The sequence below is a fragment of the Mastigoproctus giganteus genome, chromosome 11, assembly GCF_048544385.1.
Source record: "Mastigoproctus giganteus isolate SK-2022 chromosome 11, ASM4854438v1, whole genome shotgun sequence".
Lineage (NCBI taxonomy): Eukaryota > Metazoa > Arthropoda > Arachnida > Uropygi > Thelyphonidae > Mastigoproctus > Mastigoproctus giganteus.
The window spans coordinates 59,558,056-59,578,864 of record NC_143585.1 but is presented as its reverse complement, the minus strand read 5'-3'; the positions used below and the strand labels follow the sequence as shown (position 1 = coordinate 59,578,864).

The 20,809-nt window shown below is 38.8% G+C and overlaps 1 protein-coding gene across 1 annotated transcript in view; it reads right to left on the bottom strand.

Annotated features, from left to right (window-relative positions):
* LOC150078036 (uncharacterized) overlaps positions 1-20,809 on the bottom strand; it is a 321,641-nt gene that overhangs the window by 155,773 nt on the left and 145,059 nt on the right. The window contains exon 11 of the mRNA XM_090384437.1: positions 12,021-12,158. Coding sequence (XP_090240563.1) covers positions 12,021-12,158 — 138 coding nt within the window. The remainder of the gene's footprint in view (positions 1-12,020; positions 12,159-20,809) is intronic.

Genomic DNA, 20,809 nt, shown 5'->3' with positions numbered 1-20,809 from the left:
GCGATGGCTAATATATAAATCACTCTTGTTTTAGTATCTCCCTGTTGTATAATTTTTGCTTAAACATAGCTTGAGTTAAACATAGCAAGGCATTTTATCTAAATGCTTTGATTTGACAGTACCATCAGCAACCTTATATACTTATACTGAATACTTATACTGATTAGATAAAATTGCATCCTCTGTTTTGACACGAAGACAGACCTTTTACTATCCAACAGGATTGTAAATTATTATTTACAGGAGGCCATAATGCACGATCAGAACTTACGCTTATAATATCATCAAATTGCACTTTTTCGGAAAGATAAATTTGATTTTCACGTACATTTTCCAAAGCGTTCAACATAATAGCTATGGCATTGTTAATACTGCATGATGGATAGTACTACATCTCTAATCCAACAGCCTTGGGATCTGTGGGGTGCCGGATCACCGGTGGTTATTTTAGCACATACAGTTTACCCAACAGCTAACCACCTCCTCCTATCTTTAACACGTTGACTGCCAAGCTAGTTTAAGAAAAAATTTCCACAGGGGCCAAAAAATATTTAGCAAATAATTTGATTAGTAATTCTAAAATAAATATTGTAATGTCAGTGTTGTCATTTTTTTGCTTAAAATACATAAAAAAAAAGGGAAAAAAAAGAAAGTATTTTTTTATGTCGCATATATGTGGCCACATGCGTGTGATACTATTACAGCATACATACGAAGGTTGTTTGACTAGTTTATTGCACGTGCAGGGAGCACTGCAATAAAACTAATTACGATAAAATAAACGCTCAAACATTGCAATAAGTTTGTCAGTATTGTTGGAGACTTTGTGAAAACAAGTTCGTTAGGGCGCTGTATTATCCATCATATTGTGTTGTGTTTTTTTTTCCGCAAGTTTGTACAAGTGTGTTGTGGAAAAAAAAAAAAAAAAGGAATGGCTAACTAAAAGTAAATTACTAAAATAAGAGGAACTGAGAGAAATTGCTGGAATTTACAATTAAGCAGAGTTAAACTTTATCTGTTATGGACAACGTATGGTGTTTGCACTTTTCACCATGAGAGGCACTTCCTTTATGCATTGGAACCATGGCTGAGGCTAAATGTGAGCAGGTTATAATAATAACTGCAGAAAAACGAGTGGGAATGACTTGTCAGTGTTTACGAGTTTGCACCAACAGTAGTGGCAGGTCGGTGTGCGGACCCGGGAAATTTGAAATTACGTTCGTGGAAATTATGTCCGAATTAGAGGTGGAACAGGATTACTGGTGGCAGGATTAATGATGGTCGACCTGGATGCAAAATACATCCAGATGGACTGGATGTATTTTGTTTTTCTTCAGCACTTGAGGCTGTAGAAGTTGAAGGACAATCATTACTGTTGGTTGTGGTAACTAAATCCAAACCTGTTTTAGTAAAGAAGGTTGTAACTTTTGGAAGCTGTTTAATCATTTCTTCTTGATGTTTTGCATTTTTTCTTTTTGCAGCGCCACTTTTGAAAATCCGTTTCATTTTAAGATATTATCTGATTTAAATGACCAACAGGACATAAAATACTATATTGGTGAAGACTGAAGGGTTATTATATGACAAATAATAGAACCAGTATGGTGGCCAACTGAAATAACGCTGATGCGGCGAATCTACATAATACAATTCGCCGAGCAATAAATTTGTTGACCAGCAGCAGACCTATAAGGCATCTATGACATCACCTTGCATGCGAGAAGCTTTGCACGGAATGTAGCTGACACTTAAAAATTATAATTATATATATATTATTAATTTATAATCATAAGCAAGAATTAAATTTGTTAATTATTTTTCTAAATATTAATATTTTCAGAACTTTAAACTATTTAAAGAAAGCTAAAAACTATTTGTATATCATTATGTTCTGTGTTTGCGATGCTTTCGACCGCAAAATAACATGGGATAGAGGGTCTTTTAAAAAATTATTTAAGATCAACAAGTGAGGCCCCTAGTAGGCCAAGGCCCCTGGCGTCTGTCAGGCACACTTATGTGTTAAAATGGCCCAGCATTTGTACATCTTGGAAGCAACATACAAGAGGATGGCAAGAGCCATTCAGAAATAAAAAGAAGAATTGCAATAGCAAAAGAAGCACTTAAGAAAAAGAAATAATTTATTGCAAGCAAGATAAACAAAGAAAGGAGGAAGAGATTCGTGAAAATTTATATATGGAGCATACTGCTGTATGGTTGTGAAACATGGTCAATAAGAGCAACAGACTGGAGGAGAATTCAAATATTTGAGATGTTTTGCTGGAGAACCTTGATGAAAGTCAACTGGAGAGAAAAAAAAAAGACGAATGAAGAGGTCCTCAGAGTGGCTGAGGCATGAAGAACAATCAAGAAAATTATAATACAGAGGAAGGATTCTAGGCCATCTCTGGAGACACAATAATTGGACAGTAAATGTCTAGAAGGAAGCTTGAAGGGAAAAGAAGCAGAGGACAACTCAACCAAGAATTATACCAAACAACAGATAAAGTTGATGACGTGCTCCGACTCTCAAGAATGAACTACAGTGAAGCACCAAATTGGGGATGAGTGGTGAGGAAAAAAGATCTCTATGGCAACAGGGCTTGGCCCTTAGAATGATGATTTTTTATTTTTGATTAATTTTGAATTGTAATTAATTAATTTAAATTAATTTTATATTTACAGGCCCAAGGGACACAAAAAATGTCTTCATAAAATATAGAAAAATTTGAAAAACAGTAGTAAATTAAATAGCTCAACTTAAATCAAAAAGTAAAAGATTTAGTCTGACTTTTGATGAGTGAGCATCAGTATACAGGATGATTCACTACCAGTGTGACAAACTTGCAGGAGGTGTAGGGGGGCACAAAGACGAATCGGAATCACATAGCATTACAGGGTCCAAAATGCCTTCGTCATGCGGTAGAGGACATTGAACGGGAGGTCACATGAACAGTGATCCCGCTGGAAGTCAGCATTTGCAATCCGTTTCTGTTGAAGAAACCAAGTAGCAAAAGTCCTCCGGAGTGGATAATCCGCAGGCTACAATGATTGGAGCGTTGCAGATGGTATGAACTCATTTGGTTTGTTGACAGTATCCTCCATACAGTGGATTGGGAAATACCCAATCGTTGGCCTATCGCTCGAGTACTCGTACTCGGATTGCCTTCTGCAAGACGTAGGACATTCTCCTCATTGTCTGGTGTCCTCGTCGTCTGCTCTCGATTCATGGCACCTCTCGTGAAACAATCAGTCTCACATAACCTTCTGTGCACACGTGCAAAAATTGTATGATGAGGAGCACGCCTGTCCGGGAAATGTTCCTGGTACAAGCGCAGAGCGGCACGCCTGTTATAGTCCGCAGCTCCATACATGAGGTACATGTCGGCCAGTTCAACATTTGAATACTCGTCAATCCTACTGCCTCGGGAACTGGTTCGCAAATGCTAACTTGCAGCGGGATCGCTGTTCACACGACCTCCCGTTCAATGTCCTCTACCACATGACGAAGGCATTTCGGACCCTGCAATGCTATGTGATTCTGATTCGTCTTTGTGCCTCCTACACCTCCTGCAAGTTTGTCGCACTGGTAGTGAATCACCCTGTATATGTTCACTCTGTTAGGGGAATTTTGTTGAATATTGGACTAGTGCCTGTGTACGGTAGTATGCCAGCAGAGAATTGCTCAGAAATTGAAAAATATGTAATTAATGATATTGAAATTTCAAGTGATTATTTAATGAACAAACTTTTGAGCCTACACGTGAGTGTAGGCTCAAAAGTTGAGTAAGGCTCCTGGAGTTGATGGCATATACTCTATAATTTTAAGAGAATTGGCAAGTGAGTGCATTGAACCATTGAGGCTAATTAGAGAGCATCACTGGACTCAGGAGAGATTCCTCTGGATTGGAAAAGTGCCAATGTATCTCCAATACATAACAGAGATTATATATCATAAATAGTGGAAAATGGAAATGAGGTGAGAAAGCAAGCTTATATAGCATCAGAAAAAAAAAAATCACAGTTCACACAGCTGTAACTTCCAAGAATTTGATTAGTCCCCCCCCCCTTGAATTTATTCAACCCATCCACTTCCACAATAACACATGGAGGCCTGTTCCAACAATCAACCAACCGCTGCCTGAAAGCAAACTTCTGCACATCTATACTCAAACATCCTTCCTCAACTTGAATTTATGCCTCCTCATGTTTGTAGTCTCAGCAAGTGGAAGAATTCAGCATACTCAATCCAGTCAAGGCTTTAATGTCAATCAGATCTCCCAGCAGGTGCCTAGTCTCGAGCTGCTGCAATTTGCAGAACTGAAGCCTTTCAAGGTAAGAGCACCCTTTTGTTCCCTTCACAAATCTGATTGCCCTCTGCATTCCAGCAGACCTATACACTTTCTAAAGTGAGGCCTCCAGATCTATATACAGTACTAAAGATGTGGTCTACCCATGGATTTATATAAAGTGATAATCACCTCCTTAAACAGAAATGCCTAGCAGTGTTTCTGTTTAACACTGACAAAACTCCATGGGCTGTCCTGGCAGCATGTCTGACTGAACAATTACCCCCCCCCCCAGTTCTTTTTCATTTACCGCTACCCCGAGTGTAGTACCACACAGTTGATAAGTTACTCTGGAGTTACTGCTACCCATGTACAGCACCTTGTATTTGGAAACGTTCAATTTCACTTGCCATTTCTCAGCCGATCATCCAAATTTTGTTAGATTTTGTTGCAGTAATTCACCGTGATAACTGATGTCAACCACCCTGCCAATAAGAATATCAATGATAAATATTTAAACATATAAATTAAAATTAAATATATTTAAACATTTAAATATATAAATATCTCAACAATGTCCATTTCCACTTGCAGTCTGCCAAATCCCATTTACTTTTTCTGACAGAATCTCAGTTATCGGTTGATTCAACTACTGCTCATCTCAGATACCCAAATTATTCGCTGTATGATTCCTTTCGCCTAAAAGGTGGTACTTGTGCATATGTCCGTTCTGATATTCCCTGTCAGAGACTTGGCAATTTGGAATATTCTCTCTTTGATTGTGTAAAATTCATCTGTTGTCTCTACCGTTCTCCCAACTCGACTAATCACTTGGAGCTCTTTGACTTCCTCTCTTTGCAACTTGACTTTTTCCAATTCAACTTTCCTAACAGTGAGGTAATTTTCCTTGGTGATTTTAATGATCACAACTCCAGCTGGCTTCCATTTTCTAGTCACATCGACCCAGCAGGTCGAGATGCTGGGGCTATTGCAATTACTAATGACCTAGCATAGATTGTTCATTTACCTACAAGAATACCGTACAATCCTAATCATAAAGCCAATACGCTTGATCTTTTTCTCACAAACAACCCTTCTAAGTACACGGTTGAATTGAGATGTCCTTTAGGCACTTCAGATCACAACTTGGTGAGTGTCTCTTCTCCAATGGAACCTTTATCTCATGGCTATTCCCAACCTCGTGTTGTTTGGCATAACAAGAATGCAAAATGGGATGACCTGCGAGACTTCTTTTCCATGGTTGGATTACTGTTTCAAAACATCTGATGTCAACGTTTGTTCAGATCGTGTCAGTGAAATTATTCTTGCAGGAATCGAATCCTTTATTCCACACTCCACTTTAAAATCTCGTCCTTTATCTAAACCATGGTTTTCCAATAAATGTGCTAAGGCTGTTCAAGAGAAGAATGTTGCATATCGCAATTGGCTTGTTTCTAATTCTTCAGTTTCATTTTCTGCCTACACCAAAGCTCGCAACAATTGTAAAGCAGTTATTAATCAGTCCAAACTAGAGTTTGAACAGGCTAAGAGTAGAAAACTTGCTTCTTGCCCTAATGGTAGCCGAGCATTCTGCCAAAGCTATTGCCGCAACTTTTGCCCATCTCTGCTTCCACCTCTGTACAAACCAGATGGTTCTGTTGTCATTTCAGCCAAGGATAAAGCTGACCTGCTAGCATCCCATTTTTCTTCTAGCTCATGTATTAATGATCTTCGTAAAACACCTCCCACCATTCCCAACACGCTCCATTCAATGCCTCCTGTGGTCTTCCATCAAAAGGATATCAGAAGGATTTGATGAATCTTGATGCTAAGAAAGCTCCAGGTCCTGATGGTATTTCTCCACTTGTTCTCAAAACCTGTGATCCTGAACTTACTCCTATTCTTTGCCGCCTTTTTTCACTTTCTTATTCCAAAGTTGTTTTTCCTTCTGCTTTGAAATTTGCTCATATCCAGCCAGTTCCTAAAAAGGATGACAAATCCCTCCCATCCAATTATCATCCCATTGCAATTACTTCTACTCTTTCTAAAGTAATGGAGAAATCAATTAACCGCCAACTCTTAAACTACCTAGAAACCTTCCATCTGATCAATGATCGCCAGTATGGATTCCGTCAGTGTCGATCCACTGGTGATATTCTGGCTTATGTTACCCATTTATGGACTAATTCAATGGAAAGGTTCGGTGAAACACAAGTAGTTGCACTTGACATCTCAAAGGCTTTCGATCGTGTTTGGCATAAAGGTCTTCTAAACAAGCTTCCATCTTATGGTTTGCCAACTGTTTTTAGTAATTGGTTATCCAGTTTTCTCTCTGATCGCTCACTGAGGGTGATGGTAGATGGCTCTCTGTCTTCTAACTTCTCCACTAATGCCGGTGTCCCCCAAGGTTCAGTTCTTTCCCCCACTCTTTTCCTCTTGTATATCATCAATGACCTTCTTCCATTGACTGGAAATCCTATCCATAGTTTTGCCGATGATAGCACATTGCATTCCACTTTCCATTTTGAGAAACCTTGTCCTGCTCAATCAGCTTCAACTTCTCGAAAATCTGCTACCAATTCCTTAAATGCTGATCTTCAGGTAATTCTCCAGTGGGGCAAAGACAACTTAGTTGATTTCAACCCTTCTAAAACTCAGTCTTGTCTTATATCTCGCAAAAAGGATTCTTCTTTTCCTATGCTTATTTTTAGTGACACTCTGATTTCTAGGGAAAATGATATATCTCTTTTGGGAATTACCCTGGCTTCTAATCTCTCTTGGCACAAGCAAATTATAAATATTGCTTCCTCTGCATCTAAAAAATTTGGTTTTCTCTTTCACTTGCGGTGTTACTTTTCTTCCAAACAGCTGCTCACTCTGTATAAATCGCAAATCCGCACTCCCATGGAATACTGTTCCCACATCTGGGGTGGTGCCCCCAAAACCTCTCTCAGGCTTCTTGATTCCATTCAGAAGAGGGTAGTTAGGTTAATTAATGATTCATCTCTAACAGAGTCTCTCCACTCGCTTTCTCATAGACGTACTGTTTCTGCTGCATGCCTCTTCCACAGATACTTCCATGGGCACTGTTCTTCTGAATTGGTTTCTATAATTCCCGCTCGCTCTTTCAAAACAGTCCGAACACATGCCGCCACCAGCCAACATCCATCTACTGTCCAACTTCAAACCCACAGAACCAACTTTTCATCTTCCTCATTTATTCATTCAATTGCCGTTTTCTGGAGCAACCTCCCTTCATACGTATTTCCTGAAAATTACAATCTACAGAAGTTCAAGTCCAATGTCAACAAATATATTCTTTCATCTTCTCAACTTCCAACCCAAGCATGGTACTAAGTACTATAGGTTCTAATACCTCTCGTGTTTGGGGTTCACATAAAAAAAAAAAAAAAAAAGACAGATGCAAAGTACCTGTTCAATTTATCTGCAACATCAGCTGGTTTGTCTAAGAGTTTCCCACACCGAGTACACAATGGGGTCCAATGATTCGCTTCTTTCTTCCTTGTATTCCACATACATGAAAAAATTCCTTGTCCCCCATTCTTTCCTCTCTTAGCTAATGCTTTCTCATACACAAGCTTTGGTCTTCCTGACCATATTTGTGGTACTAAGGTAATTGGATAGATTTCAATTGGCACAGGTACTGCTTTTTATCTATCCTCAACCATTTCTCCTCCACTTTCCTTTCAGTTATCAGTCATTTAGCTTAGAGATTCATGAACTTCTGGCATTCCTTACCCTAAAGAATTCCTCATGTGTGAATGCAGATGCAAAAATATCTATTCACGTTGTCTACAACCTGAGCACAGTAATCAACCCATAAACATCAAGTAGGCCAATGTGATCCAACCCCTTCCTTCTACTGTTAACATAAGCATAGAAGTCTTTGCAGTGTTCTTTGCAAGAGACTTCTCATAATCTGCCTTACCTTACCTAAACTCCTCCGTGACTTGATTACAGACTAATTTATATCTACCATAGACTTCTGAAACACCTAGTAATTTATATGCATCCCATTCACATTTCTTCCCTGCTATGTATCTCAATAGTTCATCTGACATCTGTTAAGATCTGAGCCTAGAACAGTATTTTTTCGTTAGTATGAAAAGCCTAGTAGCTTCTTTGATTACTTCCCTCAATATTTTCCATTTAGAATTTGATGCTGGTAACATCATCAGTTGATCTCACTGCACAGTATTTAAAAACTGTCTGAGACCCCCTGTAGTCACCCTTATGAGAGCAAAAGCCTTTACCCTCGACAGTAGTTATGTCTTTAGCTGAATTCACATTAGCCAGTTGATCTTTTACCTGCAGATTCTTAATTCATAGAAAGTCAGTGCTGATAACCAGATCAACAGAACTGCTTCCTCCTGTTGCCTCTCTAACATGCTGCTGTAGAAAGCAGTCATTCAAGAAATCCACAAAACTCATGCTAGTGTGTGAGTGGCTAATCTGAAAATTCTAGCCAACATCTGGAAAGTTAAAATCCTGAATTATGAGACATTCTGATTTGCTGGCTCACTATTTCAGCATAACCCTGCCACCTCTACTCTCCTGTCTGTCATTCCTGTATATGTTGTACTCCCCATATTCAAATTCAGGCATCACTTATGTGTGACTAACACCACATCTCCACTATTCCTACAATGTCTGCATCCAACAACTTAATCAGTACTTCAATTAGATCAAATTTATTTACAAATCTCCTAGCATTAGTGTACATGCAAATATACATGCATGTTTTCTTACTCTTAATTATCCTAACAGAGCCTATGTATTCATTTGTTCCATGATCCACAGCAGGGCCTGAAATCCCAGACAATTTCCTTTCCAGGCGGCTGCATGTACCAATAGTAGCAATAAAAGAATCACTTTCACTGGTCTGTGGCTCTAGTTTAACTACTGGTCTGTGTATTCCCAAAGCTTGCAGTTTTCCAATTCATAATTCAGTGCCTCAATAGCATCAGCAAATATTCTTGCACCCTTTCTATTTCTGTATCCCATCCATGTAGAAGCAATTTCTCCTGTTAACAAGCACAGATCAAGCTGAGAAAAATTCTATCCCATGAGCATAACACAATCTCTCTGTGGCTAAATTGATTAACAAGACTCTCATCATATACTCCCACCTATCGTAGTGTCTGGGCAGAATTGCAGCCCCTTTCAAATTTAAACCTAACTAGTGACTTTTTTTTAAAACTTTGTTACGTAAGTCTGCAGATCTACTCTTAATGTCATTAGTGACAACATATACAACAATATCACCTTTTGTACCCTTAAAAGATGATATCTGCTTTAAAACGTCTACTTCTGTCCCTGGCAGACGTAGCGAATGCGCTGGTCGTAGAATGTGCGACCAGCACATTCTGCCTTAAAGATTGTTGCTGTGTTGTCTGATGCTCAAGAGTGAGCTCTGACATCAAGCTGGGCAGCTGAGAGCTTGATGGGCCTCCCATTTTAATTCCTTCGAGGGCATCTACCATACTGTTTAAACCCTCATAAACACCCATCAGAATGCTGAGTTGGTGCCTAATTTCTTCAAACTCTCTGCACTAGTACACAGACATCCTCCTCAGCTGGATCATGTCCTGTTCCAGAAAGGAGGGCAAATATTTCACAAGCTGCATGTTTTTTTTAGGCTGTGGTACATTGGACAATCTCCCCCCTTCGGTTCTCCCAAGCCACAGCACTCCCACTAATTTGTGCCCGTTGCTTTGCTGCTCTAGTCTGAGGCATGACTTCCATTTAAATTGATTAACAATGAAAATTAATAAGATTAATAAATTTACTTGATTAACTGACAATACTACACTAAGCTAATAGAATCCTAAATGCAATGATATGCATTATGCTATATAGTTTTACATTATACCTTATGCTATCAAGTTAAAGATACATACAGGGTGTCTCAAAAATACAGGGCATAACTTCAGGAATGAGTTCCTCATATGCAGACAACAAAAATATTTTATATCAACATAGTTCCGGAAATGCTTGGTTCTCGAGTTATTAACCGGAATGTTTTATCTCCAGCAGGTGATTTCCTTCATCACAAGATACCGACAGAATCTGGTGGTTTTCAGTTCCAACTATATACTCAAATCAGGAGCAAGCGGATATGCACTTTATGTATGGTTTTGCAGACGGCAATGCTCTGGAGGCTTGTCGTTTGTACCACAAAAGGTTCCCAGATGTCCAGACAGGAAAACATTTGAAGGTATCCATCGCCGCCTTTGTGAACATGGGATCTTTACACTTTGTGCTGCCGACAGAGGACGACCAAGATCTAGGACTCCTGAAGTAGGGGGATGGACCAACTGCCTGGTCTCCATGTTCACCTGATTTAAACCCACTAGATTTCTTCTTATGGGACCATTTAAAGTCATTGGTGTATTTGACTCCGGTAGCTGACGTGGAACCTCTCCGCAATCGAATTGTGGCAGGTTGTGAGACAATATGCCAGGAATTTGGCATCGTCTTCGCAAGTCCATGGGATGTCGATGTGAGGCCTGTATTGAAGGTGGATTGTATTGAAGGAAGAAGATGGAAATTTTGAACAATTACTATAAGGTGATGTGAACAGTTAAGTGTCATGGACAGACCTTCAAAACTCAGAAACCAAGCATTTCCAGAACTATGTTGACATAAAATATTTTTGTTGTCTGCATACGAGGAATTCATTCTTGAAGTTATGCCCTGTATTTTTGAGACGCCCTGTATATTACGCTATACTGTAATGATCGCAATGTTAAATTAGTTATATCCTTGCTAAAAAGTAAATATTCCTTAGCTAAACACAAAAAATATACATGCCGAACAAGTGACTAGAGCCTTTGAGCTACCCTATTTAATACAATTAAAACCCTTCTATTCCTTCTACATTAAAGTGCTACGATACTCATTCCAAAACACCAATACAATAGTGGTATGAGTAGTAAGTCGTAACTTACAAAATCACTAGCAAAATTTAAAAATAAGCTAATAAATATGACTAGGACTATTTAAACTATTTATAAAACACAATTTGATATGTTAATTAATCAAAAATATGGTAAAAATTACCAAAAAACATCCTTTTCCACAACATAAAATTCTGCAGTGCAACTTGCTTGACTTTGACTAAACACAGAATTTTACCTGTGCGTGCTTACCAATTCGGGTTAACTTGTAGCATATCCTCATAGTGACCACTTTACTTGCCTGATCCCCCCATTACACAACATTTTCTTTCCAAAACATTTATTATGCCACTGCTTCTGCAGTGAATAGGAAGTTAATTTAATCTAGTCAAGATACTCTCCATGCTATCTGGCCATAACAGTTCCACAATAGCCTTAACTATCACTAAAAGAATATATCAAAACATAAAAGCCAATACCAAAAGACAGTTATGGGATGCGAGAGTGCATTACTTTCAAGGAGAGTACTTTGAGAGTGGCTGTGTCTATATTAATTTCATGTGATATGCAAGTCTGGGATCTTTTTGACTTTATCACACATTTTGTAAGTCTTAGTAGTGACACTAAAGGCAGTATTCTAAAAAAAACAATGAAATGTGAAAAGAATTTCTCTTGTGTTAAAAGGGATAATTCTCTGATTCTAAACACAGTGATATACATAACATTTTTATTTAAATGTGCAAATATTTTTAAAATTTCTGGGCTTGCATATAAATCTTAAAAAAATAAAAAAATTTAAATAAATAACCCTCACCTAATGGTGCAAGTGACACAAGCCAGTCAGTCAAAGTTTCTTTACTGGAAGCTTCCCTTAATGCACCACCTATATTTCCTTTCCATATTTCTAAATGAAAAGCCAGATCTGTGTTTCCAGATTCCTGATGATGTTTTGCTATAAAAAAAAAATAATAATAAATACAAAAAATCAGATGTCAACTTGGTATTTATTCTGTTATCAAAATTTAACAACAGTAACCAGAGTAAGCTACTGCAGCAAGATCTAGGAAAATTGGGTCAATGGGCTGAGAAATGGCAGTTCAAGTTTGACAAATGCAAGGTGCTGCATAAGTGTAGCAGTAATCCCAGAGTAACTTATCAACAGTGCAGTACTACACTCAGGGTAATGGAAAATGAAAAAAAGACCTGGGAGTAATTGTGCATTCAGATATAATTTCTCTGAGCAGTGCAGATGCTTCCAGGACAGCTCAAGGGGTTTTGTCATTGAGATACAGAAACTTTGTTAGCAGGGATAAGGAGGTGATTATCCCTTTCTACAAGTCCACTGTTAGGCTGCATCTTGAGAAAACCCCCTTGAGCTGTATCGGCTTCAGTGCTAAAGCGCTGAAGCATAAGCACCTGCGGGGGGGGAGATGATCTGATCGAGGTGTTAAAGGCCTTAAATGGATTGAGTACGCTAAATGTGAATGGCATTCTTCTAGTTGCTGTGACTACACATGAGGGGGCATAAATTTAAGTTGAGGAAGGATGGTTGTGGGATAGGTGTGTGGAAGTTTGACTTCAGGTAACGGTGGTTGTTTGTTGGAACAGGTTTCCATCTGTTGTTATGGAAGCGGATAGTTTTAATAAATTCAAGGAAGAACCAGATAAATTCTTTAAGGCTACTCATGAGTGTGTAGGTTATTATTTTATTTATTTATTTTTTGGTTGCTGCTATATAAGCTTGCATTCTTGCATCGTTTGCCATTACTACTACAACTAATATTAAAGGATCAGGAAGTACACAGTCCTAATATAGGAAATCAAAGAAATGTGGCATATGGAAGAAATAATGATCATCCCAATCACCGGCATGGTGCCAAAGTGTCTTCATAAGCACATAGCAGCATTAGTCCTCCCAGGAACATGTAACCCCAGAAAGCAATGATCCTAAACACTTATAGGGTAGTATAGTGTTAACTGAAATGTGGCTCCGGGGGTTCTCCCAACTCCTCGTCAAGCCATATGATGAATACAAAACTCTGTAAAGGCCAGATTTATGTAGGTTAGTGAGCGTTCGTGAAGTGTTAGTGTGGGTCATGTTGGTTGTGTTGTTCATTTGGCCTCAGCTTAGGGGCTTGTGTTTTCACACAGAAAATTCTAGTTTACTGTCCAGGGCCACGAGGAGGCGGATCAGGCAGTATGGAGTATGAAGCACTGGTGGAGAAAACCCTGTGGTAGTAGCCAAAGCTACAAACAGGAAGAGCCTAGTGAAAAAAAAAAAATAAATAAATAAAAAACCGTGTGTGTGTGTGTGTGTACCCTGTATGCATGAAAGATGTATTATGTGAAAGCATCTTTGATGAAAATCAGAACTGCTTTAAAATCGAACAGTTAGAGCCGAAGTTATGAACGAGTAACGTTTTATGCTCACGCCCACTACTTACCTACCTAACCAATGTTACTGTTAACATTAGCATCGTTAGTAACATTACCATCATACTTCAGTCCAAAACATTTAGTATGAGAGATGTAATGTTTTATGCACACATCCACTACGGTAAGTAGTGTCCAGCCACTACTTACCGAATCAATGTTTGGAAGAGGTTAGCGAAATCCAAGCCAATAGCCTAATTACCCACATATTTGTAGCCATTTGTTGAATAGTACGATTGGAACAATACAAACACTTGTATTGTTGCAATCTGCATTTTTGTTATATTCCATTGCAAGGTGCCACTATTGATGTTTTCACATCAATAACTCTCTGAGCAGTGAAAGGGACTGGATGCTACACTGCTATAGCCTTTGTGATCAATGGTGTCGAAGTCAAATGCAGAGCATTGTCATGTATAGAGCAGGCCAATCTAATAAAATAAAGATGGGGTAGCAATAAGTGTGAGAGAATGACAGACTATCGAGATTGAGGTGATCTGATGGAGGTGTGCAAGGCCTTGAATGGGTTGAGCACGCTGAATTCTGATGGGATTCTTCCACTTGTTTAGATTACGAACCTAAGGGGACATAAATTCAAATTGAGGAAAGACAGCTGTAGAATAAATGTGTGGAAATTTGCCTTTAGCCAGCGGGTGGTTAATTGCTGGAACAAACTTCCATCTGTCGTTGTGGAAGTTGGTAGGTTAAATAAATGAATTTCTTTTATTTATTTATTTATTATTTTTTTTTTAGCTGATGCTACATAAGCTCATATGCTTGCTTTCTTGCATCACATGCCACAATTACTATTACATAAAAGAAAAACAGAAAATAAAGCATTGGATTTAGCAGTGCCTTCAACCAGCAATGCCGCTGCTCCATCTAACAATAACGTACCCGAAGTGAGTATTAATTATGTACAATGGAACATTTCTCCAATTGTGGAGAAGATGAGTTTAAATAATCAAGCTCCTTTTCTTTACACCTAGAAAAAGAGTTTGAAAGGATATTTATGAAAAATGATTTCTGTTCTGTATGCTACATTTGCGATCATCTATGGTTCAAAAATGACAAAGAAACCAGCTGCTAAAGATGCACCATTGATATACACTGCATTTCCCAGTGCTAAGTTAAACAGCTTTGTCTACCCAGAAATTCTATTGCATTCACTGAAGTTGGATTTAGTGGTAACAGCTGCAGAGAATCTTTAAGAACACCATTTCAGTACTAAGTCGAACAGCTTTGTCTACCCAGAAATTTTATCACATTCACTGAAGTTGGAGTTAGTGACAGAGAGGCTTATTTCTCCTCGGTTACGACACACAAATGATATGGCATTCTGGGCCAAGTGATCAATGTGCCTGTTTCAGTCAACATGATGGTCCATCGTTTGCCAAGGGAGATTGCCCGAAACAGGCACAATCATCCCTGGGGCCAGAATGCCGTATTGCCCGTAAGATGGTCTCAGGTGCCTTATTGGGTTAGTAAGAAAGCGAGTGGTTAAAGCGTGGCTGAAATATTTGGTCAACACGCCTCTATTGATTGTATCAAATCATGATATATCATGATTTGATATAATTTGATACTTTGATGATAATCACATGGAAATTAATTTGGCTAAAGATGACATAAGCAAAGTGGTTCCAATCGAGGAAAGTCTCATCGCCCAACAGCAAATGTTGTTGTGGAGCGACAATAAATATCTCAGAATTGCCCCAGGAAAAATTTCGGTTTGTCAATCAAATCAGTGAACTGGAAATAATGTCATTGGACGTCATTTCTGTCACTGGTAGTTCTTCCCCCCTTCCCTGGAATTAACTATTCTGTTAAGATTTTGCAGAATACCATTTTTGTGTTGCAAAATTGTCATTTCCTGTTTATTGAACAACCGGAAATGACGTCCCCGTGTCGCAAAATCGTGAAAATTGGTTTCACTTCAGTTAGCAATTTAGTAGGCGCTGCCAAAGATATTTTAACATAAAAAAAGAGGAAAGTAAGGTGGTAGTTGGATGATAAGAAGTGGGAGGGGGTGAAAGAGGGGACAGTAGTGAAGATGCCCATCTGAGTGAAAGGGTGGACAGAAGGGGACCCGTCAGATCAGGCTGCCCATCCTGCTCTGGGGTTGGGAGTTGACAGATGGCAGGGGGTTACCCACCAGGCAAAAGGGAGGGGTGCCACCCAGGTTGGGGGAGAGTAAGGGGAGAGTGAGAGAACAACCAACCCAGTGGTAGGAGCAAAGGTTAATAGGGAAAGATATCCCTATGTTGGTGTGCCTGTTTGCTGTTCATTCTCACACTGGTAAGGGGGTTGAGTCTAACATCAGTGTCTGTGTCCCACACTACGCCATGGTGTCTGCCGGGGTTGCAATAGGTCCATCTGCCCACCAGTCATTCCAGTTGTTTTATAGTTTTTTTCTCACATTTTATACTGATTTTATGCTGTTTTCTTACATTTTCTGTTAACTTTTTATATATATATATATATATATATATATATATAATATTCATCAATCTTCTTTCGCACACTTGGGAGGGGGGGGATGTGTTCATTTGTTTGGCTCTTTCTTACTGTGCTGCACTCTCTGGGCCCCTCAACTTACTATTATTCTTCAGTTGAGGTGTAGGCTTAGTTGCAATTTTGCAGACCAGGGAAAGATGCAGTGGGTGTGTTTGTGTTGTTAGTACCAGAGTGAATTTTTTCTTAGTATAAGTGGGTAAGTATTATTCTTCAGTATGTGTTCATGCAGCTAATTGCATTCATTCCTTCACTCATTCCCATTTACCATAACACTCAATTACTTTCTCTTGCTCCCTTACTGGGTTGCTCTCTTTCACCAAAACTAACCTTTATTCCCTTTTACCACAATTAGCATTAGCATTAGTAGAGGCATTTGATGCAAGAAAGCAAGCTTATGCAGCATCAGCCAAAAAAAAAATAATAAATAATAAATAAATAAATAAATAAAAAATAACCACTTCCATTTCACCCCTCTGTTCGTTCGAATGTCCGCTGAGCCTTAAACCTATTCAGGCTATCAACCTCCACGACAAGGGATGGAAGTCTGTTCCACCAACCAACCACCCGCTGGCTAAAGGCAAATTTCCTCACATCTGTCTTTCCTCAATTTGAATTTATGCCCTCTCAGGTGATTATTCTGAGCAAGACGAAGAATCCCATCAGCATTGAGCATGCTCAAACCATTCAAGGCTTTATACACCTCTATCAGATCACCTCGCTGGTGCCTAGTCTCCAGACACTGTAATTTGCAAAACTTAAGCCTTTCTTCGTAAGAGCACCCCTTTGTTCCATTCACCAATCTTGTTGCCCTTCTCTGTACTCGTTCCAGCATCTTTACATCCTTCTTGAAATGAGGCCTCCAGACCTATATACAGTACTCTAGGTGTGGCCTGACCATTGCCTTATACAAGGGAATAATCACCTCCTTATCCCTGCTAGAAAAACTCCTATATATCATCGACAATACACCATGAGCTACTCTTGCAGCCCGTCTGCACTGCTCAGAAAACTTCATATCTTCCTGCACAACAACCCCCAGGTCCCTTTCATTCTCTACAACTGTTAGTGTAGTACCACAGAGTTGATACATTGCTCTGGGGTTGCTGTTTCCCATATGTAGTACTTTACATTTGTCAATGTTAAACTTCATTTGCCACCTCCCAGCCCATCTGCTCAACCTTTCCAGATCCTGTTGCAGTAGCATAGTGTCAGTAGTGTCCTTGACAACCCTGCCAACCTTCGTATCGTCTGCAATGAAATTCCTATTTCATTCTATCATTCAGGGCCCAGCTCATTCACTCAGTCTTTTACACTCTTTCATTCATTCTTCTTTCGTTCTACATTGCATCCCCTTTCTGCTAGCTCACTATTTTTCAGCTAAGCATCTTCCCTGGCTGCGTGTATATTTCCCTCCCCTACATGTTTACTTATTTTGTGTGTGGTAGTCAGAGATTTCTACTGCACATTCAGACACCCTATCCTTGTCACTGATCATTGTCTGAATACCCTTACAGGTCAGAGATTACTCAAACTAATAACAGTAACCAGACATAACAATTGTACCTAGTACCAGTACCTGTTGCGGGATGGGATAAACCCATTAGGAGAAGAAAGAGAAAAAAATAATAATAAATACAAATATACAATCAGTGATCACTGAATTATGATTGCTTACCTAATACCATGTTGGGCCATCCATCTCATGGATATCAGTTGCTATTTGCCTAGGCATTGCCTCCAATAGATGTCTGAAGACATCGTTAGGGATCTGCAGCCATGTTGTCTACAGTGTTGGAATAAATAACAGTTGTGTGTGTGTGTGCATATGCCCCAATTCATGTTCCAAAACATCCCATGTGTTCAACCGAACTGAGGTCAGGCAAATTTGGAGGCCAATCAAGATAGGTGATATTTTCACTCAAACCACTCCTGTACAGTGCAGTGCAGTGCAGGCTTGATGATACGGTGCATTATCAGCATAGAAGATCCCATTTCTGTCTAGTAAAAAATGCAACATGGCAGGGTGCAGATGGTCTCCTAAGATCTGCTGGTAGACTTCACCAGTAGTCTGCGCAGTAGCACAGTGGGATCATCACCATCCTCCCTACACAGGGTGGAAAAGACCCAGGTTCAAATACCGTCAAAAACGCAGGAAACTTTAATGGTTTTTTTCACTCTGTGGCTGAGTTAGTCATTCTTAGGCATAGATAGCAAGGTCTCCTCCCCAGAAACTGGGGTTTTTTTTTCATCCAGCAAAACAAATCAACCAGAGAACACACGCAATTTACAGATAAAATACATATAGGGGCATATATTAAAAATATATGGGTAGTCCTGACAGTTTTTTTTTTTTTTTTTTTTTTGAGATCTCACCAGTGAAATTTTAGTCCATATGCACCAGAGATTCTAGTTCTTGCCAGCAAAACATGTCCCATATTAAGCAACCACTGCATCCTACTTGGATAGTGGGCACCATGCATGATGGGTCTATCGGTTCATATTGCATTATCACATAAGGTATCTGTCGGTGTGGTGCACCAGGTATTTGGACTCTTTCAACCGGCACACCTGTTTCCTTTCCTCCAGTGTTTAACCAGTGTGTGTTGTTGACACCAGACCATCCACTTGTGACAATGATCAGTGGCGAGGAGAGGGTGTCTGTTGGGTCCTCTGCTGTGGTGTCTGAATGTGCAGCAGAACTTCATTTGGGATATTGTTCTTGCATTCACCATATTGTATTGCAGTGTCAACTGTTGCACAGTGACCTGCTGCCGAGCCCACACAATGCACTACACCCTTCGTTTACCGTGAACGTTCACCTTGAGTAATCCTTAATAGTTCTGTCAGGGGGAAGTGGTTTGACACAATGCTTTGTACATCTGAACACCAGTGCCCAATGACTAACCGACAAGATGTGCTGTTTCTGATATGGAAGCACGTGATGTATGAGCTCCTACAATCATGCCCCTTTGAAATTCCATGATACATTTACTATGCTCCATAAGTGATATTTTACCATTTTGGCTTGCATGACCAGATGCATATTACCTCTGCTACATAATACAAATAATATATAATACTGATCAAATTAAATGATATCATACAAACTTAAACTTCGCAAATTATCAGAAAAATATTAATTTTAGTTCTTTATTTCCCTTTCTAGTGCCATATATCATGGCTTTAGTTTTCAGTGCAGACCAGCACACATGACAGCCAATTCATTAATAAAAAAATGCAGAAATTTGCAAAATTTTTTAAAAAACTCAAAATTTTAATGTGGTTTTACTATTTTTTTTTGCAAAAGAAAAAGACAGAGAAAAACTAAGGTTTTGCAAAAAGAAAAGACACTCTTTATCACCAACTATATCAAAATGAAGAGTGGGAAAACAGCTGATAATCAAGAAAAAAAGACAGATTCTCTGGAGAGTTGAATCTCCAAGAACTGTGATGACTGGTAGTACCTGACATCACAGTCCTACAGCCAAACTGGCCATGGCCTCGCATGAAGGCCCCCCCCCCATTTCGGGTGAGGTCCCCGGGTATGGCTAGTTTTGCCATAGCATTAACGCAGCCCTGCACCCATTACTGCAGTTTTAAAGTTTTTCTTATTATCAGTATAAAAATATTTCAAAGGGAATCTGACAATATTTCAGAATGACATATAAATGAAAAGCAATACTGTAAGCTTTGATCCCATCACAGTTCTGGGAGATAAGATCTCAAAATCACTCCTGATTTTAACTTCTCTTACTCCAGTAATAAATATTTTTATATTTTCTTAAATTTCCTAAATTTTTTTATCAGTACAAAAATATTTCTAAGTGAATTTCACAACATTTGAGAACGTCAAACAAAAGATAAGAATAATAAGGAATTAATTTAAAAGGTTGCTCATTTACTGAAATGCCACTACTAAAATTATAAATTGGATTCACTTTGATTACAGCCAACAGCAGTTGTCGGCTCATTACCTAATTTTGTTCTTTAATGTCACCGCCTTTTCTTTTATTCTATCCAACTTTGTGATTTATTGAAATCTGTACTAGACTTATATTGGCATATCTTCTTTCAGATATTCACCATTTCAAATGGTCTTAGGCAACAATGCCAATTCAGCCATAACAATACAAGGTATGTTGAAAAAAGTTTGGGGACTGACTTTTTATCTTAAAACTGCAACGTCATAGTGAGTTGTGATATTCAGTAACTCATCTGCCCATAACACATCAAGACATAAAACATAAGACATAGATCATCTAGACATAAAACATAACTCACTAGACATAGTTGAACACAAAGTCCATCAGTCTGCAGTCAGCCAAATGTTTGCTGCAATTTGTAGCAAACATTTGGTTTACTACAAATATTTGGTAGCAAACCAAAAATGATGTGATAGACATCAAATCATTTTTGGCTATCAAATATTTCTATTTGATATAAAAATATTTCATCTTTTTTTTTTTTTTTTTCTCAACAGCTATTATTTATCTTTACATTATACAATTATGGTTGCTGGGTGCTTTCTGTATCAGTGGCCTTTGTCCATAAAAGTTTTTCCTCCTTTCGCCCATTTTTTTCTTCCCTTTCCTTTTCATATAATTTTTATAGTGTTATATATGTATGTACGTATGTGTGTGTGTGTGTGTGTGT